The sequence below is a fragment of the Bombina bombina genome, chromosome 6, assembly GCF_027579735.1.
Source record: "Bombina bombina isolate aBomBom1 chromosome 6, aBomBom1.pri, whole genome shotgun sequence".
NCBI classification, from domain to species: domain Eukaryota; kingdom Metazoa; phylum Chordata; class Amphibia; order Anura; family Bombinatoridae; genus Bombina; species Bombina bombina.
Window position 1 is genome coordinate 732,499,881 of NC_069504.1, and position 25,949 is coordinate 732,525,829.

The 25,949-nt window shown below is 39.8% G+C and overlaps 1 protein-coding gene across 1 annotated transcript in view; it reads left to right on the forward strand.

The window, feature by feature from the left end:
* Positions 1–25,949, forward strand: part of RASAL3 (RAS protein activator like 3) — a 178,497-nt gene that overhangs the window by 125,827 nt on the left and 26,721 nt on the right. Inside the window, exon 12 of the mRNA XM_053717944.1 lies at positions 16,146–16,347. Within this exon, the coding sequence (XP_053573919.1) occupies positions 16,146–16,347 (202 nt within the window). The remainder of the gene's footprint in view (positions 1–16,145; positions 16,348–25,949) is intronic.

Consider the following 25,949-nt stretch of genomic DNA (forward strand, 5'->3'; position numbering starts at 1 on the left):
GCCTCGCAGGATCTGGTTGGCGGATCTGCTAAAGATGTCATCTCTTCCACCTTGGAGGTTACCTCTGAGGAAAGACCTTCTAATTCATGGTCCTTTCCTCCATCCAAATCTAGATTCTCTGAAGCTGACTGCTTGGAGATTGAACGCCTAGTCCTGTCTAGACGTGGTTTTTCAGAGGCAGTCATTGATACTATGCTTCAGGCTTGTAAACCTGTTACTCGTAGGGTTTACCATAAGATATGGCATAAATACCTTTTTTGGTGTGAAGCTAAAGGTTTTTCTTAGGAGTTGGGTGAGGATTCCCCGAATGTTATCTTTTCTTCAGGATGGCCTGGAGAAAGGTTTGTCAGTCAGTACTCTGAAAGGTCAGATTTCTGCTCTGTCTATCCTTTTGCACAAACGTCTTGCAGAATTACCAGGTGCTCAAGCTTTTGTTTAGGCCCTGGTCAGAATCAGGCCTGTGTTTAAACCTGTTGCTCCTCCTTGGAGCCTTATCCTAGTTCTTAAAGGGACATTCTAGGCCAAAATAAACTTTCATGATTCAGATAGAGCATGTAATTTTAAACAATTTTCCAATTTACTTTTATCACCAATTTTGCTTTGTTCTCTTGGTATTCTTAGTTGAAAGCTTAACCTAGGAGGTTCATATGCTAATTTCTTAGACCTTGAAGCCCACCTCTTTCAGATTGCATTTTAACAGTTTTTCACCACTAGAGGGTGTTAGTTCATATATTTCAAATAGATAACACTGTGCTCGTGCACGAGAAGTTATCTGGGAGCAGGCACTGATTGGCTAGACTGCAAGTCTGTCAAAAGAAGTGAAAAAAGGGGCAGTTTGCAGAGGCTTAGATACAAGATAATCACAGAGGTTAAAAGTATATTATTATAACTGTGTTGGTTATGCAAAACTGGGGAATGGGTAATAAAGGGATTATCTATCTTTTAAAACAATAAAAATTCTGGTGTAGACTGTCCCTTTAAAGTTTTGCAGCAGGCTCCGTTTGAGCCGATGCATGTTGTTGATATAAAATTGTTACTTCGGAAGGTTTTGTTTCTTCTTGCTATTTATTCCGCTTGCAGAGTTTCTGAGCTTTCAGCTCTGCAGTGTGACTCCCCGTACCTTATTTTTCATGCAGATAAGGCGGTCCTTCGTACTAAATTGGGGTTTCTCTCTAAGGTGGTGTTGGATCAAAACATTAATCAGAAAATTGTTGTTCCTTCTTTTAGTCCTAATCCTTCTTCCCATAAGGAACATCTTTTGCATAACTTGGATGTTGTGCATGCTCTAAAATTGTACTTACAAGCTACTAAGGATTTTCGACAATCTTCTGCCCTGTTTGTTGTTTTCTCTGGAAAGCGTAAGGGTCAGAAGGCCACTTCTACTACTCTTTCCCTCTGGTTAAGAAGTAGGATTCGTTTTGCTTATGAGACTGCTGGACAGCAGCCTCCTGAGAGAATTATGGCTCATTTCACTAGGGCTGTCTCCTCTTCTTTGGCTTTCAAAAATGAAGCTTCTGTGGAACAGATTTGAAAGGTGGCAGCATGGTCCTCTCTGCATACTTTTTCTAAATTCTACAAATTTGATACTTTTACCTCGGCTGAGGCCTCTTTTAGGAAAAAGGTTCTTCAAGTGGTGGTGTCTTTTGTTTAGGTCCTCCTGCCTTGTTCTCCTTACCTGTTCATTCAGTGTCCTCTAGCTTTAGTATTGGTTCCCACTATTAATTGGAATGATTTTGTGGACTCTCCATGTCATAGGAAAGAAAACAAAATTTATGCATACCTGATAAATGTATTCATTTCCGGGCATGGAGAGTCCACGACCCCGCCCTCTCGTTTAATTATAATTCGGCAGTTTTTTTTTAGTAAACCTCAGGCACCTTTTTCACCTTTGTGTTTCTTCTTTTTCCATTTTCCTTCGGCTGAATGACTGGGGATTATGGGTAAGGGAAGTTACACTTAACAGCTTTGCTGGGGTGCTCTTTGCCTCCTCCTGCTGGCCAGGAGTTAATTATCCCACTAGTAATTGGAATGACGTCGTGGACTCTCCATGCCCGGAAAGAAAGACATTTATCAGGTAAGCAGCAATTTAGTTTTCTATACATATCTGATGTTTTTTTGTGTATATGTATATATATATATATATATATATATATATATATATATATATATATATATATATTTATTTATAAATACTTAGAACAAATTCCCTTATGTGAAGAACATTGCAATGACAGTGAAATATTTACAGTAAATACATTGTAAAACACTTTATTAAATTAATCTTGCATAATTATTTTACATGTTTTCAGCTACTTGACTGCAAAGGGCTCCAATGCACTTATGTATATGTACAGTATACCTATGTATTTATGTGTTTTTATATGTGTATATATATGTCTGTAAATACATATATACACATATAAATATTTCTTTCATGTAATTGGCAAGAGTCCATGAGCTAGTGTTGTATGGGATATACAATCCTACCAGAAGGGGCAAAGTCTCCCAAACCTCAAAATGCCTATAAATACACCCCTCACCACACCCACAATTCAGTTTTACAAACTTTGCCTCATATGGAGGTGGTGAAGTAAGTTTGTGCTTGATTTTCTTCTGTGATATGCGCTTCTCAGCATTTTGAAGCCCGATTCCTCTCAGAGTACAGTGTTTGTCAGAGGGATGTGAAGGGAGTATCGCCTATTGAATTCTATGGTTTTCCTCATGGAATTTTTTAAAGGTTCTCTGTTATCGGTTGTAGAGATTCATCTCCTACCTCCCTTTTCAGATCGACGATATACTCTCATATTCCATTACCTCTACTGATACTTTTTCAGTACTGTGGATGGGTGTCTTTCGGTAAGTATGTTTTCATTACTTAAGACACTCTCAGCTATGGTTTGGCACTTTATGTATTAATATAAAGTTCTAAATATATGTATTGTACTTATATTTGCCATGAGTCAGGTTTATGTATATTTCCTTTTGCAGACTATCAGTTTCAAATTGGGAAACATATTTAGGAAGTTATTTTTTTCTTACCTGGGGTATAGTCTTTCTCCTGTTAAGTGTGATCAGTCCACGGGTCATCATTACTTCTGGGATATTAACTCCTCCCCAACAGGAAGTGCAAGAGGATCACCCAGCAGAGCTGCTATATAGCTCCTCCCCTCTACGTCACACCCAGTCATTCTCTTGCACCCAACTAATAGATAGGATGTGTGAGAGGACTGTGGTGAGCATGATCCGGTTCGTCTCTACAGAGCTCAAGGGTCTTCAAAAGTTATTTTGAGGGAGGTAATCACTCACAGCAGACCTGTGAGATAGTGCTTTGACTGTGATAAAAAAAAGAATTTGATTTTATAGCTTATGTACCCTTTTCCCCCCCTCCTGTATTTAGAAAAATGTTCCCAATAGACGCCACCACACGGGACTTATGGCAGACGATCCCTAAGGTGGAGGGAGCGGTTTCTACTCTGGCTAAGCGTACCACTATCCCGGTGGAGGATAGCTGTGCCTTTTCAGATCCAATGGATAAAAAATTAGAGGGTTACCTTAAGAAAATGTTTGTTCAACAAGGTTTTATACTACAACCCCTTGCATGTATTGCGTCTGTCACGGCCGCGGCCGCTTTTTGGTCCGAGTCCCTGGAAGAGACTCTTGACTCAATTACTATCGAAGAAATTTCAAACAGGCTTAAAACCATTAAGCTAGCTAATTCATTTGTTTCAGATGCCGTAGTACATTTAACTAAACTTACGGCTAAGAATTCCGGTTTCGCCATTCAGGCACGCAGAGCACTGTGGCTAAAATCGTGGTCAGCTGACGTTACTTCTAAATCTAAGTTACTTAACATACCTTTCAAAGGGCAGACCTTATTCGGGCCCGGTTTGAAAGAAATTATCGCTGACATTACAGGAGGTAAAGGCCATGCCCTGCCTCAAGACAGAGCCAAGCCTAGGGCTAGACAGTCTAATTTTCGTTCCTTTCGTAATTTCAAGGCAGGAGCAGCATCAACTTCCTCTGCTCCAAAACAGGAAGGAGCTGTTGCTCGTTACAGACAAGGCTGGAGACCTAACCAGTCCTGGAACAAGGGCAAGCAGGCCAGAAAACCTGCTGCTGCCCCTAAGACAGCATGAATTGAGGGCCCCCGATCCGGGAACGGATCTAGTGGGGGGCAGACTTTCTCTCTTCGCCCAGGCTTGGGCAAGAGATTTCCAGGATCCCTGGGCACTAGAGATCATATCTCAGGGATATCTTCTGGACTTCAAAACCTCTCCCCCAAAGGGGAGATTCCTTCTGTCAAGGTTGTCAACAAACCAAGTAAAGAAGGAGGCGTTTCTATGCTGCGTACAAGATCTGTTACTAATGGGAGTGATCCATCCGGTTCCGCAGTCGGAACACGGACAGGGATTTTACTCAAATCTGTTTGTGGTTCCCAAGAAAGAAGGAACCTTCAGACCAATCTTGGATTTAAAGATCCTAAACAAATTCCTAAGAGTTCCATCGTTCAAAATGGAAACTATTCGGACAATTCTACCCATGATCCAAAGGGGTCAGTACATGACCACAGTGGATTTAAAGGATGCTTACCTTCACATACCGATTCACAGAGACCATCACCGGTACCTAAGGTTTGCTTTCCTAGACAGGCATTACCAGTTTGTAGCTCTTCCATTCGGATTAGCTACGGCTCCAAGAATCTTCACAAAGGTTCTGGGGGCTCTTCTGGCGGTGCTAAGACCGCGGGGAATTTCGGTAGCTCCTTACCTAGACGACATTCTGATACAAGCTTCAAGCTTTCAAACTGCCAAGTCTCATACAGAGTTAGTACTGGCATTTCTAAGGTCGCATGGGTGGAAGGTAAACGAAAAGAAGAGTTCTCTTTTTCCACTCACAAGAGTTCCCTTCTTAGGGACTCTTATAGATTCTGTAGAAATGAAGATCTACCTGACAGAAGACAGGTTAACAAAGCTTCAAAACGCTTGCCGTGTCCTTCATTCCATTCAACATCCGTCAGTGGCTCAATGCATGGAGGTGATCGGCTTAATGGTAGCGGCAATGGACATAGTTCCTTTTGCACGCCTACACCTCAGACCGCTGCAATTGTGCATGCTAAGTCAGTGGAATGGGGATACTCAGATTTGTCCCCTACTCTGAATCTGGATCAAGAGACCAGAAATTCTCTTCTATGGTGGCTTTCTCGACCACATCTGTCCAGGGGGATGCCATTCAGCAGGCCAGATTGGACGATTGTAACAACAGACGCCAGCCTGTTAAGTTGGGGCGCTGTCTGGAATTCCCTGAAGGCTCAGGGATCTTGGACTCAGGAGGAGAGTCTCCTGCCAATAAACATTCTGGAATTGAGAGCAGTTCTCAATGCCCTTCTGGCTTGGCCCCAGTTAACAACGCGGGGGTTCATCAGGTTTCAGTCGGACAACATCACGACTGTAGCTTACATCAACCATCAAGGAGGGACAAGAAGCTCCCTAGCGATGATGGAAGTATCAAAAATAATTCGCTGGGCAGAGTCTCACTCTTGCCACCTATCAGCAATCCACATTCCGGGAGTGGAGAACTGGGAGGCGGATTTCCTAAGTCGTCAGACTTTTCATCCGGGGGAGTGGGAACTTCATCCGGAAGTCTTTGCCCAAATACTTCGACGTTGGGGCAAACCAGAAATAGATCTCATGGCGTCTCGACAGAACGCCAAGCTTCCTTGTTACGGGTCCAGATCCAGGGATCCGGGAGCGGCCCTGGTGGATGCTTTGACGGCACCTTGGACCTTCGGGAAGGCTTATGTGTTCCCACCCTTCCCGATGCTTCCTCGATTGATTGCCAGGATCAAACAGGAGAAAGCATCAGTGATTCTAATAGCGCCTGCGTGGCCACGCAGGACCTGGTATGCAGATCTAGTGGACATGTCCTCCTGTCCACCTTGGTCTCTGCCTCTGAGACAGGACCTTCTGGTTCAGGGGCCCTTCAAACATCAAAATCTAATTTCTCTGAAGCTGACTGCCTGGAAATTGAACGCTTGATTTTATCAAAACGTGGATTTTCTGAGTCAGTAATTGATACCTTAATACAGGCTAGGAAGCCTGTTACCAGAAAGATTTACCATAAAATATGGCGTAAATACCTATATTGGTGCGAATCCAAAGGTTACTCTTGGAGTAAGGTTAGGATTCCTAGGATATTGTCTTTTCTACAAGAAGGTTTAGAAAAGGGTTTGTCCGCCAGTTCCTTTAAGGGACAGATCTCAGCTCTGTCCATTCTGTTACACAAACGTCTGTCAGAAGTTCCAGGCTTTTTGCCAGGCTTTGGCCAGGATTAAGCCTGTGTTTAAAACTGTTGCTCCGCCATGGAGTTTAAACCTAGTTCTTAACGTTTTACAGGGTGTTCCGTTTGAACCCCTTCATTCCATTGATATAAAATTGTTATCTTGGAAAGTTCTGTTCTTAATGGCTATTTCCTCGGCTCGTAGAGTCTCTGAGTTATCAGCCTTACATTGTGATTCTCCTTATCTGATTTTTCACTCGGATAAGGTAGTTCTGCGTACTAAACCTGGGTTCTTACCTAAGGTAGTCACTAACAGGAATATCAATCAAGAGATTGTTGTTCCATCCTTGTGTCCAAATCCTTCTTCAAAGAAGGAACGTCTTCTGCACAATCTGGATGTAGTTCGTGCCCTAAAATTCTATTTACAGGCAACTAAAGACTTTCGACAAACGTCTTCCTTGTTTGTCGTTTATTCTGGTCAGAGGAGAGGTCAAAAAGCTTCTGCTACCTCTCTCTCTTTTTGGCTTCGTAGCATAATACGTTTAGCCTATGAGACTGCTGGACAGCAGCCTCCTGAAAGAATTACAGCTCATTCCACTAGAGCTGTGGCTTCCACTTGGGCCTTTAAGAATGAGGCCTCTGTTGAACAGATTTGCAAGGCTGCAACTTGGTCTTCGCTTCATACTTTTTCCAAATTTTACAAATTTGACACTTTTGCTTCTTCGGAGGCTATTTTTGGGAGAAAGGTTCTTCAGGCAGTGGTTCCTTCTGTATAAAGATCCTGCCTGTCCCTCCCGTCATCCGTGTACTTTTGCTTTGGTATTGGTATCCCAGAAGTAATGATGACCCGTGGACTGATCACACTTAACAGGAGAAAACATAATTTATGCTTACCTGATAAATTCCTTTCTCCTGTAGTGTGATCAGTCCACGGCCCGCCCTGTTTTTTATGGCAGGTCTAAATTTTTAAATTATACTCCAGTCACCACTGCACCCTTTAGCTTCTCCTTTCTCGTTGGTTCTTGGTCGAATGACTGGATGTGACGTAGAGGGGAGGAGCTATATAGCAGCTCTGCTGGGTGATCCTCTTGCACTTCCTGTTGGGGAGGAGTTAATATCCCAGAAGTAATGATGACCCGTGGACTGATCACACTACAGGAGAAAGGAATTTATCAGGTAAGCATAAATTATGTTTTTCTTCAAATTGACTGAATTTTTTTGGTGCGAAGGTACGTTCGGTGATGCAAATTTGTCATTTCCGGCGTCTTAGTTGACGCCAGGTTTCCTTGCACAAGGTTGCGTCTGCCATGACGCGAGTTGCGTCATTTCCAGATGTTGTTAGCGCCAAAAAATTTCATTTTGTGTTGCGTGTCATACTTGGCGCCAAATAATTTAATTATTTAAACCCCTCTTCCTATATGCCTCTTGCCTTTTTTTTTTTTTTTTAAATATTTTTTATTGAGGTAAAGAATATAACAATACATAGCAGTCATTTAGCAAAACCCTCAACCCGTGAGGATATATAATAAGGTATACAGTACTGTACATATAGCATACATCTCCACAAAACTATAAACATAAACAAAGTCTTGCACTTCTACTTATACTATAGAAAACAAAAACTAAAAACTGAACCAAACACTAGTAAAGATGTGCTACCTATGTGGTTAATAAAAGTAAAAAGGACTAACCTCAGATTTCCAAATAAAAATATGGGGCCCTTTTGGAGCCCTTATGACTGTAATTGCCAAAAGTTATGAAAAGAATTCAAATATATAGCCTATAGGGCCATATATAAGCCCATATAAGTATAAATCTCCTTAGACTAGTGAAATCATTAGAAAATATACAATAAGAAAGGGGATTATCAAGACTATTATTATGTAACACTTGAATAAAGATATTACTAGCCGCTACCTTGTACCAGTCTTGTGTTAGATATAAGAAAAATTCAAGGGAATCTATGTTCCTTGGTTTACTAAGTAAACATATACTAAGGCGGGAGCCCTAGGGGGGAATCATAACCAACCAGTTTATAATATATAGCTAGATAGTTGAGGCTATAAAGGTAGACCACATATACCTACACTTTGTAACATGGATAATAACTTGCCAAATATAAGCAGCCAAGGGTCATCATTGTTGTTTTACCTAACTCCAAATTATCTATATGGTCTGGCAATTTTCATGTCTGGGAAGAGAATATAATTTAGTTATTCTCAATTCTGCTAAACTGAAGACACTTTATATTATTAGATTAGAGGACACTAGGGGTATTGCTGAGCACTTCAAATAAAGAAAAAAACAGCATATTGAAAAGCCATGAATTGCATATTAGACTAAATAAAAAAACTATAACACTGAAACTTAAACTATCAGAACATTAGGATTACCATTGCAGGGGGCATTAACCACATGTATTTAAAGCTAATTTTGCCTGTAATTAGCCCACGGGCTAAAATATGCTGTCTCGGCCGCAGGCAGCACACCAGCCCACATGGCAAGTAATGATGTAACATAGATACAGTAATACCTACTACACTAAAATTAGAAGCCTGGCAGTGCTTAAATAATCTCAATGATGTAATTAACGCTACGATATAGGCCTTCAATAGATTCAGTGTTAACATAATTGCTGATGATTACAAGTCCACAATACTTATAGTCAACAAGGGACTTTCCAGAAAACTTATGTTTCCGACATTAATATCTTATCAGACTGTTCTAGCAAAAAATATAAATTTAAATGTTCGCAAGTCTTATCAGTACTATGTATACTATATCCTGATAGAGGTAAGGCAGTAGTCTATTATATAAGTATGCTCAGTGTAGGTGCTCATTCAACATGTGGGCATAAAAGCATGTAAAAGTAGAGCTAAACTACCTGGATTGTTATAAATTATCTTATCTAGTACATTCACATATACCAAGTAAGTCTCTGTGTGATACAGCTAAAATGAGAAAGCTAAACAATAAACAGTATATCATTTCTATCCAGCCATAACTAGCCATCGGTATTACATCCAATAACTGTGCTGCTTTGTATGCAAACAATTAAATGCAAAATAACTGTTGTTAACAGAACACTGAAACAGTAATTATACAAAGTATTAACCAGAGTGTCTTTCATAGGAATCGGGGTCTTGAATTGTCCCAGAAATAGTTACAGGTCCGTGTATTCAGCATATAGAGTGAGCTCACGGCAGAAAATATGCAACTGGCAGTGAATCTAAAGTGAAAGAGCCAAACAAGTCTCAGAATAAATAGCAACTGTTTGAACCTATAGTAAATTATATGAAAATTAGTTTAAGCATTTAACCCTAGATATTAACAGCTTACATTAGTAGGGAGAATAGATTTTAAAACTAAAGGAGACAAAATTATATCATCTGGTGGAAAAACCCAGTCATACATACAGTCCATCGGTTCTGGCCATTATCCTATCCCAACAGTTAATATAGTCCAGACGACTTTCTCACTTGACCGTTACATGCATGGGTATAGCGCCTCCAGTCTGTTAACAAGCCGCGTAGCCGGTCTATCTCCCGGACACGGCCACTAAGCATGACCAGCACATCTTTCAGGGCCGAACCAGTCTCTGCAAGCAAGGCGCTATCCAAATCTTTTGCTCTCGCTCTTCTGCCGACTTTCAATACTATTGCCAGCTCGATGTCTCCCAGCCTCACAAACGCAGCACATCTAGCGCCGAAATTGTCATCGCCGTCTGCTGGAGGTAAAAACATAGTAGCTCCTTGGAGCCCGTGCTCCCCGTCTAACATCTTTTGTGCCACAGGCGTATCCTCTGCTGATGGTGGGGTAGATTGCAGCATTGTCTGTTGGCTCTGTATCACATGCCCTTCGGTACTAGAATTGAGTACCCCTTTCGACTTCACTTGTTGCTCAGAGGAAGGGGGCAGAGGGTGAGTATAGTTATCAAATAGCTGGGAAATTTCTCTCTTCAGCTCCCCAAACATGATATGGACAGTGTTACAAAGATCCTCCATGGCTAAGGATGGTTTTGCCAGGTTGCTAACAGTCCATACACGAACAAGCTGTAACTGTCTGAGTTACAGTGTGCCACAAGGGTGATAGAGGCAAGATGGCCGCTACACAATAGCTTCTATACCAGCCAGGCCACGAACAAAGTGTGCAGCACCACTGTTCCAGTAGCTTTAAGTACAGGGTACATCAATAGACTAGGTAGTCTCAGTAGAATTCTGTTTCGCTTTTACTGTGTTATTCTGTCGGCTGGATGGCAATTCTTAATAGAAAAAGAAAAGAGTTATCAGGAGCTCTACAAATGTGCGTCCATTCTGTTCCCGAGTTTTCTCCGCCCCCCGCCTCTTGCCTTTTTATGCTCAGAGGGCTATGCTGTTTGCATTTTTTTTCCATTCCTGAAACTGCCATATAAGGAAATTTATAATTTTGCTTTATATGTTGTTTTTTTCTCTTACATTTGCAAGATGTCTCAATCTGATCCTGTCTCATAAACCACTGTTGGAACCCTGCTGCCTGATAACAGTTCTACCAAAGCTAAGTGTATCTGTTGTAAGTTAGCAGAGATTATATCTCCAGACTCCAGCTGTAGTATGTAACAGTTGTCATGAAAAGCTTTTACATGCAGATAATGTATCCATCAGTACTAGTACAATGCCTGTTGTTCCTTCAACATCTAATGTACATGATATCCCTGTGAATATAAAAGATTTTATTGCTGATACGATTCAAAAGGCTTTGCCTGCTATTCCGCCTTCTAATAAACTTAAAAGGTCTCTTAAAACTCCTCATAAAGTTGATAAAATTTCAAATGACCGACAACATACTGAATTATCCTCCTCTGATGAGGATCTATCTGATTCAGAAGATCCTACCTCAGATATAGACACTGACAAATCTACTTATCTCTCTAAAATGGAGTATATTCGTTCCTTGTTAAAAGAAGTGTTGATTACTTTGGATAATGAGGAAACTAGTCCTCTTGATACTAAGACTAGTAAACGTTTAAATTCTGTTTATAAACCTCCTGTGGTTACTCCAGAGGTTTTTCCAGTTCCTGATGATATTTCTGATATGATTTCAAAGGAATGGAATAGGCCTGGTACTTCTTGTATTACTTCTTCTAGGTTTAAAAAATTGTATCCTTTGCCAGCAGTTAGATTGGTAGATTGGAGTTTTGGGAAAAAAATCCCCAAAGTTGATGGGGCTAACTTTACTCTTGCCAAACGTACTACTATTCCTATGGAAGATAATACTTCTTTTAAGGACCCTTTAGATAGGAAACTTGAATCTTGTCTATGGAAAGCTTATTTATTTTCTGGCTACATTCTTAGGCCTGCTATATCAATGGCTGATGTTGCAGCTGCATCAACTTTTTGGTTGGAAAGCTTAGCGCAACAGGAAACAGATCCTGATTTGTCTAGCATTGTTCGCTTGCTTCAACATGCTAATCATTTTATCTGTGATGCTATTTTTGATATCATCAAAATTGATGTTAAACCTATGTCTTTAGCTATTTTAGCTAGAAGAGCTTTGTGGCTCAAATATTGGAATGCTGACATGGTATCTAAGTCTAGATTACTATCTCTTTCTTTCCAAGGTAACAATTTATTTAGTTCTCAGTTGGATTCAATTATTTCAACTGTCACTGGGGGAAGGGAGTTTTTTTTACCTCAGGATAAAAGATCTAAGGGTAAATCTAAAGCTTCTAATCATTTTCGTTCTTTTTGACAGAATAAGGAAAAGAAAGCCAATCCTTCCCCCAAAGAATCTGGTTCCAATTGGAAACCTTCTTCAAGTTGGAATAAATCCAAGCTTTTCAAGAAACCAAAGCCAGCCCCCAAGTCTGCATGAAGGTGCGGCCCTTATTCCAGCTCAGCTGGTGGGGGGCAGATTAAAATTTTTCCAAAACATTTGGACAGATTCTGTCCAAAATCAATGGATTCAGAGTATTGTCTCTCAAGGGTATCGAATAGGATTCAGAGTAAGACCTCCTGTGAGAAGATTTTTTTCTCTCACACATTCCAGCAAATCCAGTGAGGGCTCAGGCTTTTCTGAAGTGTGTTTCAGATCTAGAGCTTTCAGGGGTAATCATACCAGTTCCGTTTCAGGAACAGGGTCTGGGGTTTTATTCAAATCTATTCATTGTCCCAAAGAAAGAAAATTCATACAGGCCATTTCTGGATCCAACAATTTTGAATCGTTTTGTAAGAGTGCCAGCTTTCAAAATGGTGACTATAAGGACTATTCTGCCGTTTGTTCAGCAAGGTCATTATATGTCAACGATAGACTTACAGGATGCATATCTTCATATTCCGATTCATCCAGACCACTATCGGTTTCTGAGATTATCTTTTCTAGACAAGCATTACCAATTTGTCGCTCTTCCAATTGGCCTAGCAACAGCTCCAAGAATTTTTTCAAAGGTTCTCGGTGCCCTACTCTCTGTAATCAGAGAACAGGGTATTGAGGTGTTTGCTTATTTGGACGATATCTTGGTACTAGCTCAGTCTTTACATTCTGCCGAATCTCACATGAATCAACTAGTGTTGTTTCTTCAAAGACATGGTTGGACGATCAATTTACCAAAATGTTCCTTGATTCCTCAGACAAGGGTCACCTTTTTAGGTTTCCAGATAGATTCAGTGTCCATGACTCTGTCTCTAACAGACAAGAGACGAATAAAAACGGGTTTCAGCTTGTCAAAACCTTCAGTCTCAATCATTCCCTTCTGTGGCTATGTGCATGGAAGTTTTAGGTCTCATGACTGCAGCATCGGATGCGATCCCCTTTGCTTGTTTCCATATGAGACCTCTGCAGCTTTGTATGCTCAATCAATGGTGCATGGATTATACTCGGATATCACAATTGATATACATAAATTCCAAAATTCAACTCTCTCTGACTTGGTGGTTAGACCATCATCGTGTAATTCAGGGGGCCTCTTTTGTTCGTCCTACCTGGACTGTGATCACAACAGATGCAAGTCTTTTAGGTTGGGGAGCTGTCTGGGTATCCCTGACAGCACAAGGGGTTTGGAAATCTCAAGAGGCAATATTTTAGAACTCCGTGCTATTTTCAGGGCTCTTCAGGTTTGGCCTCTGTTGAAGAGAGAACCATTCATTTGTTTTCAGACAGGACAATATCACAACTGTGGCATATGTCAATCACCAGGGTGGGACTCACAGTCCCCTAGCTATGAAAGAAGTATCTCAGAAACTTTCTTGGGCGGAATCCAGCTCTTGTCTGCGGTACATATCTCAGGTGTAGACAATTGGGAAGCGGATTATCTCAGCCATCAGACTTTACATCCGAGGGAGTGGTCTCTCCATCCAGATGTGTTTTTTCAGATTGTTCAGATGTGGGGTCTTCCAGAAATAGATCTGATGGCTTCCCATCTAAACAACAAACTTCCCAGGTACTTGTCCAGGTTTAGGGATCCTCAGGCGGAGTCGGTGGATGCGTTAGCAGTTCCTTGGTTTTACCAACATGCTTATATCTTTCCGCCTATAGTTCTTCTTCCAAGAGTGATTTCCAAGATCATCATGGAACAATCGTTTGTCTTTCTGGTAACACCAGCATGGCCTCACAGGTTCTGGTATGCAGATCTTGTTCGGATGTCCAGTTGCCAACCTTGGCCACTTCCTTTAAGACCAGACCTTCTGTCTCAAGGACCGTTTTTCCATCAGGATCTCAAATCATTAAATTTAAAGGTATCAAAATTGAACGCTTAGTGCTTAGTCATAGAGGTTTCTCTGACTCAGTGATTGATACTATGTTACAGGCTTGTAAATCTGTTTCTAGAAAGATTTATTATCAAGTTTGGAAGACTTATATTTCATGGTGTTCTTCTCATAAATTCTCCTGGCATTCTTTTAGAATTCCTAGAATTTTACAGTTTCTCCAGGATGGTTTGGATAAAGGTTTGTCTGCAAGTTCCTTGAAGGGACAAATCTCTGCTCTTTCTGTTTTATTTCACAGAAAGATTGCTAAGCTTCCTGATATTCACTGTTTTGTGCAGGCTTTTGTCCGTATCAAGCCTGTCATTAAACCAATCTCTCCTCCTTGGAGTCTTTATTTGGTTTTGAAGGCTTTACAGGCTCCTCCGTTTGAGCCTATGCATTCTTTGGATATTAAACTACTTTCTTGGAAAGTGTTGTTCCTTTTGGCTATCTCTTCTGCTAGAAGAGTTTCCGAATTATCTGCTCTTTCTTGTGAGTCTCCTTTTCTGATTTTCCATTAGGATAAGGCAGTTTTGCGGACTTCATTTAAATTTTTACCTAAAGTTGTGAATTCTAACAACATTAATAGGGAAATTGTTGTTCCCTCTTTGTGTCCTAATCTTAAGAATTATTTGGAGAGATCTTTACATTCTCTGGGTGTTGTAAGAGCTTTGAAATATTATGTTGAAGCTACTAAAGATTTCAGGAAGACTTCTAGTCTATTTGTTGTCTTTTCTGGTTCTAGGAAAGGTCAGAAAGCTTCTGCCATTTCCTTGGCATCCTGGTTAAAGCTTTTGATTCATCAGGCTTATTTGGAGTCGGGTCAGGCCCCACCTCAGAGAATCACAGCTCATTCTACTAGATCAGTTTCCACTTTGTGGGCTTTTAAGAATTAAGCTCCAGTTGATCAGATTTACAAAGCAGCAAAGGTCTTCTTTGCACACATTTACTAAATTCTACCGTTTTGATGTATTTGCCTCTTCGGAAGCAGTTTTTGGTAGAAAAGTTATTTAGGCAGCTGTTTCAGTTTGATTCCTCTGCTTATGTTTTAAGTTTTTTCTTTTCAATTATGAGAAAAACTTATTTTTTTGGATGTGGATTTAATTTTTTCAGCGGAAAATGGCTGTTTTTATTTTTATCCCTCCCTCTCTAGTGACTCTTCTGTGGAGTACCACATCTTGGGTATTACTATCCCATACGTCACTAGCTCATGGACTCTTGCCAATTACATGAAAGAAAACATAATTTATGTAAGAACTTACCTGATAAATTAATTTCTTTCAAATTGGCAAGAGTCCATGAGACCCATCCTTTTTATGGTGGTTATGTTTTTTTGTATAAAGCACAATTATATTTCCTGTTCCTTTTTTTATGCTTTTTATTCCTTTTTCTATCACCCCACTACTTGGCTATTCATTAAACTAAATTGTGGGTGTGGTGAGGGGTGTATTTATAGGCATTTTGAGGTTTGGGAAACTTTGCCCCTACTGGTAGGATTGTATATGCCATACGTCACTAGCTCATGGACTCTTGCCAATATGAAAGAAAATAATTTATCAGATAAGTTTTAACATAAATTATGTTATAAATACATATGTACACACATATACATTTGTATACATGTACTTTTAAATGTATTTTTGATGTGTTTTGTGCAACTTTTTTGACTCGCGTAACAGTTAACCAGAGCTCTAAAGTCGCACTATCCCAGCGAGTGGTAAATTCAATTGCATTCAAGCGAAATCGTTTATTTTAAACTTGTAATACATGCGCTACTTCGAATGCGCACAAAGATCCACAATTACCCCCTTTTACTTGCATGCAACAGTTAGCACAACACTCGTAATCTAGCCCTTAGTAAGGTGATCACAGTAACAGCAGTGATCACTTTTCAATAATATTTACTAAAATCTAAGCAAAACTATATATGTTTTTCTTCACAGTTTTTGGCACAGTTATCTCTCATGCCATGAAATATAAAAATGGTATATTGTGAACAACAATATATAATTTCTATGGGTCACTCGCTGGAATTTGACTTACAATAGAGTTTAAATGTAGGTAGCAAAAAAAAACTCAAAAATGGCTCAGCACTGGGGTGTTAAAAAAGGCTTAGCAGCGAAAGGGTTAAAGATCTCTTTGATTTTGCAGGTTTGGGGAGAAGGAGGACTACATGGCATTTATGAATGGATTCCTGGAACAGCACTGGGATGGAATGTCGCTCTTCCTGAAATCTGTTTCTGATCAGTACAGTGAGGTTTCAGCAACAAGATATGAAGGCAGCACTGATCTGGCATATGAGCTTTCTGCACTGCATGCCATGCTCTGTGGGATCTTCGCTGGCATACACCAGGTACCTGACAAACCTACTTAGCAATCTGTTGGTTATAGAAGCCTTATACATCTCTTTTTATCCCTATACATTTCTTTATGCTTTTAATATAGTTCCCACATTTTTTATGAACCTATGAAGGCATTGAAGGGACTTGCAAGTCAAAATTAAACTTTCATGATTCAGATAGAATATACAATGTTAAACATCTTTATAAATAGGTATATATATTTAATAATAAAAATAAAATTGGAATGTGAAATATTAATAACTCCTATCAGGTTAGAGTGCGAGCAATAAGTCCGCTAGATTTAGAGTTCTACGACCAAAGGGGTGCGTTAGCTACGCATGCTTTTTTTCTCCCGCACCTTTTAAATACAGCTGGTATTTAGAGTTCACAGAAGGGCTGCGTTAGGCTCCAAAAAGGGAGCGTATAGCATAATTTACCGCCACTGCAACTCTAAATACCAGCGTTGCTTACGGAAGCGGCCAGCTTAAAAAACGTGCTCGTGCACGATTCCCCCATAGAAAACAATGGGGCTGTTTGAGCTGAAAAAAAACCTAACACCTGCAAAAAAGCAGCGTTCAGCTCCTAACGCAGCCCCATTGTTTCCTATGGGGAAACACTTCCTAAGTCTGCACCTAACACCCTAACATGAACCCCAAGTCTAAACACCCCTAACCTTACACTTATTAACCCCTAATCTGCTGCCCCCGCTATCGCTGACCCCTGCATATTATTATTAACCCCTAATCTGCCACTCCGTACACCGCCGCAATCTACGTTATCCCTATGTACCCCTAATCTGCTGCCCCTAACATCGCCGACCCCTATATTATATTTATTAACCCCTAATCTACCCCCCCAACGTCGCCGCTACCTACCTACACTTATTAACCCCTAATCTGCCGACCGGACCTCACCGCTACTATAATAAAGTTATTAACCCCTAATCCGCCTCACTCCCGCCTCAATAACCCTATAATAAATATTATTAACCCCTAATCTGCCCTCCCTAATATCACTGACACCTAACTTCAAGTATTAACCCCTAATCTGCCGACCGGACCTCACAGCTACTCTAATAAATGTATTAACCCCTAAAACTAAGTCTAACCCTAACACCCCCCTAAGTTAAATATAATTTTTATCTAACTAAATAAATCTTATTAAATAAATTATTCCTATTTAAAGCTAAATACTTATCTGTAAAATAAACCCTAATATAGCTACAATATAAATTATAATTATATTGTAGCTATTTTAGGATTAATATTTATTTTACAGGCAACTTTGTATTTATTTTAACCAGGTACAATAGCTATTAAATAGTTAATAATAGTTAATAATAATAATTACAAAATTACCTGTTAAATAAATCCTAACCTAAGTTTCAATTAAACCTAACACTACACTATTAATAAATTAATTAAACTACCTACAATTACCTACAATTAAACCTAACACTACACTATCAATAAATTAATTACATAAAATACCTACAAATAAATACAATTAAATAAACTAACTAAAGTACAAAAAATAAAAAAAGAACTAAGTTACAAAAAATAAAAAAATAATTTACAAACATTAGAAAAAGATTACAACAATTTTAAGCTAATTACACCTACTCTAAGCCCCCTAATAAAATAACAAAGCCCCCCAAAATAAACAAATGCCCTACCCTATACTAAAATAAAAATAGAAAAACATAATTTATGTAAGAACTTACCTGATAAATTAATTTCTTTCATATTAGCAAGAGTCCATGAGCTAGTGACGTATGGGATATACATTCCTACCAGGAGGGGCAAAGTTTCCCAAACCTCAAAATGCCTACAAATACACCCCTCACCACACCCACAAATCAGTTTAACGAATAGCCAAGAAGTGGGGTGATAAGAAAAAAGTGCGAAAGCATAAAAAATAAGGAATTGGAATAATTGTGCTTTATACAAAAAAATCATAACCACCACAAAAAGGGTGGGCCTCATGGACTCTTGCTAATATGAAAGAAATGAATTTATTAGGTAAGTTCTTACATAAATTATGTTTTCTTTCATGTAATTAGCAAGAGTCCATGAGCTAGTGACGTATGGGATAATGACTACCCAAGATGTGGATCTTTCCACGCAAGAGTCACTAGAGAGGGAGGGATAAAATAAAGACAGCCAATTCCGCTGAAAAATAATCCACACCCAAAATAATTTAAATTTTATAATGAAAAAAACTGAAAATATAAGCAGAAGATTCAAACTGAAACAGCTGCCTGAAGTACTTTTCTACCAAAAACAGCTTCAGAAGAAGAAAACACATCAAAATGGTAGAATTTAGTAAAAGTATGCAAAGAAGACCAAGTTGCTGCTTTGCAAATCTGATCAACCGAAGCTTCATTCCTAAACGCCCAGGAAGTAGAAACTGACCTAGTAGAATGAGCTGTAATCCTTTGAGGTGGAGTTTTACCCGACTCGACATAAGCATGATGAATTAAAGATTTCAACCAAGATGCCAAAGAAATGGCAGAGGCCTTCTGACCTTTCCTGGAACCGGAAAAGATAACAAATAGACTAGAAGTCTTTCGGAAAGTCTTAGTAGCTTCAACATAATATTTCAAAGCTCTAACTACATCCAAAGAATGCAATGATTTCTCCTTAGAATTCTTAGGATTAGGACATAATGAAGGAAGCACAATTTCTCTACTAATGTTGTTGGAATTCACAACCTTAGGTAAAAATTCAAAAGAAGTTCGCAACACCGCCTTATCCTGGTGAAAAATCAGAAAAGGAGATTCACAAGAAAGAGCAGATAATTCAGAAACTCTTCTGGCAGAAGAGATGGCCAAAAGGAACAAAACTTTCCAAGAAAGTAATTTAATGTCCAATGAATGCATAGGTTCAAACAGAGGAGCTTGAAGAGCCCTCAGAACCAAATTCAAACTCCAAGGAGGAGAAATTGACTTAATAACAGGTTTTATACGAACCAAAGCTTGTACAAAACAATGAATATCAGGAAGATTAGCAATCTTTCTGTGAAAAAGAACAGAAAGAGCAGAGATTTGTCCTTTCAAGGAACTTGCAGACAAACCTTTATCCAAACCATCCTGAAGAAACTGTAAAATTCTCGGAATTCTAAAAGAATGCCAGGAAAAATGATGAGAAAGACACCAAGAAATATAAGTCTTCCAGACTCTATAATATATCTCCCTAGATACAGATTTACGAGCCTGTAACATGGTATTAATCACAGAGTCAGAGAAACCTCTTTGACTAAGAATCAAGCGTTCAATCTCCATACCTTTAAATTTAAGGATTTGAGATCCTGATGGAAAAAAGGACCTTGCGACAGAAGGTCTGATCTTAACGGAAGAGTCCACGGTTGGCAAGAAGCCATCCGGACAAGATCCGCATACCAAAACCTGTGAGGCCATGCTGGAGCTACCAGCAGAACAAACGAGCATTCCTTCAGAATCTTGGAGATCACTCTTGGAAGAAGAACTAGAGGCGGAAAGATAAAGACAGGATGATACTTCCAAGGAAGTGACAATGCATCCACTGCTTCCGCTTGAGGATCCCTGGATCTGGACAGATACCTGGGAAGTTTCTTGTTTAGATGAGAGGCCATCAGATCTATTTCTGGAAGTCCCCACATTTGAACAATCTGAAGAAATACCTCTGGGTGAAGAGACCATTCGCCCGGGTGCAACGTTTGACAACTGAGATAATCCGCTTCCCAATTGTCTATGCCTGGGATATGGACCGCAGAAACTAGACAGGAGCTGGATTCCGCCCAAACCAGAATTCAAGATACTTCTTTCATAGCTAGAGGACTGTGAGTCTCTCCTTGATGATTGATGTATGCCACTGATGTGACATTGTCTGTCTGAAAACAAATGAACGATTCTCTCTTTAGAAGAGGCCAAGACTGAAGAGCTCTGAAAATTGCACGGAGTTCCAAAATATTGATCGGTAATCTCACCTCCTGAGATTCCCAAACCCCTTGTGCCATCAGAGACCCCCACACAGCTCCCCAACCTGTAAGACTTGCATCTGTTGAAATTACAGTCCAGGTCGGAAGAACAAAAGAAGCCCCCTGAACTAAACGATGGTGATCTGTCCACCACGTCAGAGAGTGTCGTACAATCGGTTTTAAAGATATTAATTGAGATATCTTTGTGTAATCCCTGCACCATTGGTTCAGCATACAGAGCTGAAGAGGTCGCATGTGAAAACGAGCAAAGGGGATCGCGTCCGATGCAGCAGTCATAAGACCTAGAATTTCCATGCATAAGGCTACCGAAGGGAATGATTGTGACTGAAGGTTTCGACAAGCTGATATCAATTTTAGACGTCTCTTGTCTGTCAAAGATAGAGTCATGGACACTGAATCTATCTGGAAACCCAAAAAGGTTACCCTTGTCTGAGGAATCAATAAACTTTTTAGTAAATTGATCCTCCAACCATGATCTTGAAGAAACAACACAAGTCGATTCGTATGAGATTCTGCTAAATGTGAAGACTGAGCAAGTACCAAGATATCGTCCAAATAAGGAAATACCACAATACCCTGTTCTCCGATTACAGACAGAAGGGCACCGAGAACCTTTGTAAAAATTCTTGGAGCTGTTGCTAGGCCAAAAGGCAGAGCCACAAACGGGTAATGCTTGTCTAGGAAAGAGAATCTCAGAAACTGATAGTGATCTGGATGAATCGGAATATGCAGATATGCATCCTGTAAATCTATTGTAGACATATAATGCCCTTGCTGAACAAAAGGCAGGATAGTCCTTACAGTTACCATTTTGAATGTTGGTATCCTTACATAACGCTTCAATATTTTAGATCCAGAACTGGTCTGAAGGAATTCTCCTTCTTTGGTACAATGAAGAGATTTGAATAAAACCCCAGCCCCTGTTCCAGAACTGGAACTGGCATAATTACTCCAGCCAACTCTAGATCTGAAACACATTTCAGAAATGCTTGAGCCTTCGCTGGATTTACTGGGACACGGGAAAGAAAAAATCTCTTTGCAGGAGGTCTTATCTTGAAACCAATTCTGTACCCTTCTGAAACAATGTTCTGAATCCAAAGATTCAAATTGATCCAAATTTCTTTGAAAAAACGTAATCTGCCCCCTACCAGCTGAGCTGTGAATGAGGGCCGCACCTTCATGTGGACTTAGGAGCTGGCTTTGATTTTCTAAAAGGCTTGGATTTATTCCAGACTGGAGATGGTTTCCAAACTGATACCGCTCCTGAGGATGAAGGATCAGGCTTTTGTTCCTTGTTGTGACGAAAGGAACGAAAACGATTATTAGACCTGAATTTACCTTTAGACTTTTTATCCTGTGGTAAAAAAGTTCCTTTCCCTCCAGTAACAGTTGAGATAATAGAATCCAACTGAGAACCAAATAATTTATTACCCTGGAAAGAAAGGGAAAGCAGAGTAGACTTAGACATATCAGCATTCCAAGTTTTAAGCCATAAAGCTCTTCTAGCTAAAATAGCTAGAGACATATACCTGACATCAACTCTAATGATATCAAAGATGGCATCACAAATAAAATTATTAGCATGTTGAAGCAGAATAATAATGCTATGAGAATTATGATCTGTTACTTGTTGCGCTAAAGCTTCCAACCAAAAAGTTGAAGCTGCAGCAATATCCGCCAAAGATATAGCAGGTCTAAGAAGATTACCTGAACACAAATAAGCTTTTCTTAGAAAGGATTCAATTTTCCTATCTAAAGGATCCTTAAAGGAAGTACCATCTGCCGTAGGAATAGTAGTACGCTTAGCAAGAGTAGAGACAGCCCCATCAACCTTAGGGATTTTGTCCCAAAACTCTAATCTGTCAGATGGCACAGGATATAATTGCTTAAAACGTATAGAAGGAGTAAATGAATTACCCAAATTATTCCATTCCCTGGAAATTACTTCAGAAATAGCACCAGGAACAGGAAAAACTTCTGGAATAACTACAGGAGATTTAAAAACCTTATCTAAACGTTTAGATTTAGTATCAAGAGGACCAGAATCCTCAATTTCTAATGCAATTAGGACTTCTTTAAGTAAAGAACGAATAAATTCCATTTTAAATAAATATGAAGATTTATCAGCATCAACCTCTGAGACAGAATCCTCTGAACCAGAAGAACCACTATCAGAATCAGAATGATGATGTTCATTTAAAAATTCATCTGAACAATGAGAAGTTTTAAAAGACTTTTTATGTTTACTAGAAGGAGGAATAACAGACATAGCCTTCTTAATGGATTTAGAAACAAAATCTCTTATGTTATCAGTATTAGATGTTGACCGGAACAGCAACAGGTAATGAAACTTTACTAAAGGAAATATTATCTGCATTAACAAGTTTGTCATGACATTCAATACAAACAACAGCTGGAGGAATAGCTACCAAAAGTTTACAGCAGATACACTTAGCTTTGCTAGCTCCAGCACCAGGCAGCGATTTTCCAGAAGTATCTTCTGACTCAGTTGCAACGTGGGACATCTTGCAATATGTAATAGAAAAAAACAACATATAAAGCAAAATTAATCAAATTCCTTAAATGACAGTTTCAGGAATGGGAAAAAATGCCAGTGAACAAGCTTCTAGCAACCAGAAGCAATAAATAATGAGACTTAAATAATGTGGAGATAAAAGTGACGCCCATATTTTTTTAGCGCCAAATAAGACGCCCACATTATTTGGCGCCTAAATACTTTTGGCGCCAAAAATGACGCCGCATCCGGAACGCCGACACTTTTGGCGCAAAAGAACGTCAAAAATGACGCAACTTCCGGCGACACATATGACGCCGGAAACAGAAAAAAATTTTGCGCCAAAAAAGTCAGCGCCAAGAATGACGCAATAAAATGAAGCATTTTCAGCCCCCCGCGAGCCTAACAGCCCACAGGGAAAAAGTCAAATTTTAAGGTAAGAAAAAAATGATTGATTCAAATGCATTATCCCAAATATGAAACTGACTGTCTGAAATAAGGAATGTTGAACATCCTGAGTCAAGGCAAATAAATGTTTGAATACATATATTTAGAACTTTATAAAAAAGTGCCCAACCATAGCTTAGAGTGTCAAAGAAAATAAGACTTACTTACCCCAGGACACTCTACATGTTTGTAGAAAGCCAAACCAGTACGGAAACGAAAATCAGCAGAGGTAATGGTATATATATAAGAGTATATCGTCGATCTGAAAAGGGAGGTAAGAGATGAATCTCTTCGACCGATAACAGAGAACCTATGAAATAGACCCCGTAGAAGGAGATCATTGAATTCAAATAGGCAATACTCTCCTCACATCCCTCTGACATTCACTGCACGCTGAGAGGAAAACCGGGCTCCAACCTGCTGCGGAGCGCATATCAACGTAGAATCTAGAACAAACTTACTTCACCACCTCCATAGGAGGCAAAGTTTGTAAAACTGATTTGTGGGTGTGGTGAGGGGTGTATTTGTAGGCATTTTGAGGTTTGGGAAACTTTTCCCCTCCTGGTAGGAATGTATATCCCATACGTCACTAGCTCATGGACTCTTGCTAATTACATGAAAGAAAGCTCTTTTACCTTACCAGCCCTTAAAAGGGCCTTTTTTTCGTTAGATAAAAAAGATTTATTTCGTTAGATAAAAATTATATTTAACTTAGGGGGGTTAGACTTAGGTTTAGGGGTTAATAAATTTAATAGAGTAGGGGTGAAGTCCGGTCGGCAGATTAGGGGTTAATACTTGAAGTTAGGTGTCGGTGATGTTAGGGAGGGCAGATTAGGGGTTAATAATATTTATTATAGGGTTATTAAGGCGGGAGTGAGGCGGATTAGGGGTTAATAACTTTATTATAGTAGCGGTGAGGTCCGGTTGGCAGATTAGGGGTTAATAAGTGTAGGTAGGTGGCGGCGAAGTTGGGGGCGGCAGATTAGGGCTTAATAAATATAATATAGGGGTCGGCGCTGTTAGGGGCAGCAGATTAGGGGTACATAGGGATAATGTAGGTGGTGGCGGTGTGCGGTCGGCAGATTAGGGGTTAAACATTTTTATTAGAGAGGCAGTGATGTGGGGGGGGCCTCGGTTTAGGGGTACATAGGTAGTTTATGGGTGTTAGTGTTCTTTAGAGCACAGTAGTTAAGAGCTTTATAAACCGGTGTTAGCCCAGAAAGCTCTTAACTCCTGGCTTTTCTCTGCGGCTGGAGTGAGTCTTGTCGTTAGAGTTCTAACGCTCACTTCAGCCAAGACTCTAAATACCGGCATTAGAAAGATCCCATTGAAAAGATAGGATACGCAAATGGCATAGGGGGATCTGCGGTATGGAAAAGTCGCGGCTGCAAAGTGAGCGTTAGACCCTTACCTACAAGACTCTAAATACCAGCGGTAGCCCAAAACCAGCGTTAGGAGCCCCTAACGCTGGTTTTGACGGCTGACGCCAAACTCTAAATCTAGGCGAGTGTTAGGTTTTTTTCTTTTGCGTTCTCCCTTGAAGTCTATGGGGAGAATAAGCTAGCACAAAGTCCTTTGGTTAGCCTGCATCGGGCTTTATTCACACGCCAATCTTTTACTTTCAACTTGTAATATGTGCACACTAACTAGAGCACACAAAAAGATTAACTTTGGCAATGTTAATTTGATTAAATTAAATTATTTAATTATTATTTAATGATTAGATTAAATTTGGCTTAAGCAAAAGCACTAAATAGTGCACCACTTTTTTTCGACCTTATATTGTAATGTAAGAGTCTCTTCTTCACATAAAGAACACTACATAACTCCAAAAATCACATCTCAAGATAAAATTTGCATTCGTACATTTTTTTGAGAGGCCTCACCATACTGAGAAGACGTCATATCATCTCGCCTGAGTGGAGAGCTTTAGATAATCTGGTCTTAAATATTAGCCTTTGGGTATAAAGGGATAAGATAATAGGGTATGTGTGTAGAGAGAAAAGGATAAGATCCTTTCTGCAAATTCAGCCAATTTAAATGGGTTGTGTTTTCAATTAACAAAAACAACTATTTCATACACAAACATAAAGTAGCAATTTCCAAAATATTTTATACTCTGCAGCTTGTATAACAAGTCAATTGTGACGGATCTCCAGCTACCCAACTGGGTAGCTCCGCCAACGGTTCCTTCCAACCCCTGGAACCAGCCACTATGTAATGGAGAAGTGATTATAGCAAGAGCCCACCCAAACAACTAGACATAGCAGCATTTAGGTGAACAAAGAAGAACATTTTATTGGGAAAGACACATATCTTTTTATACATAAAACTCATCTTGATAAGAGTCCTGGCCGTCCCACAATTTTCCTGCCATTCCCGCCCCTCCAGACAGGCTAGCGCCATCCCTAGAGTCCATTGTTCCATAGTGCCCAGTGGTATATGGTTGATGATTTTGGGGTGATCCTGGGTGAGCGGCGGCACTTCCAAGGTGTTGTTGGAAAGCCCTTGGTGGAGTTAGACATAGGCAAATGGACACCAGGAAGGCCAGGGGGAATAGGGGTTGTAGGGGAATCCAGAACTTCGGATCCCAATGGAGATTTCCTCTGGCAATCACCCCACTTCTCACCCACCCTAAGGGGGACCAAACCCCAAAAGAGCGGAGTTCTAGGA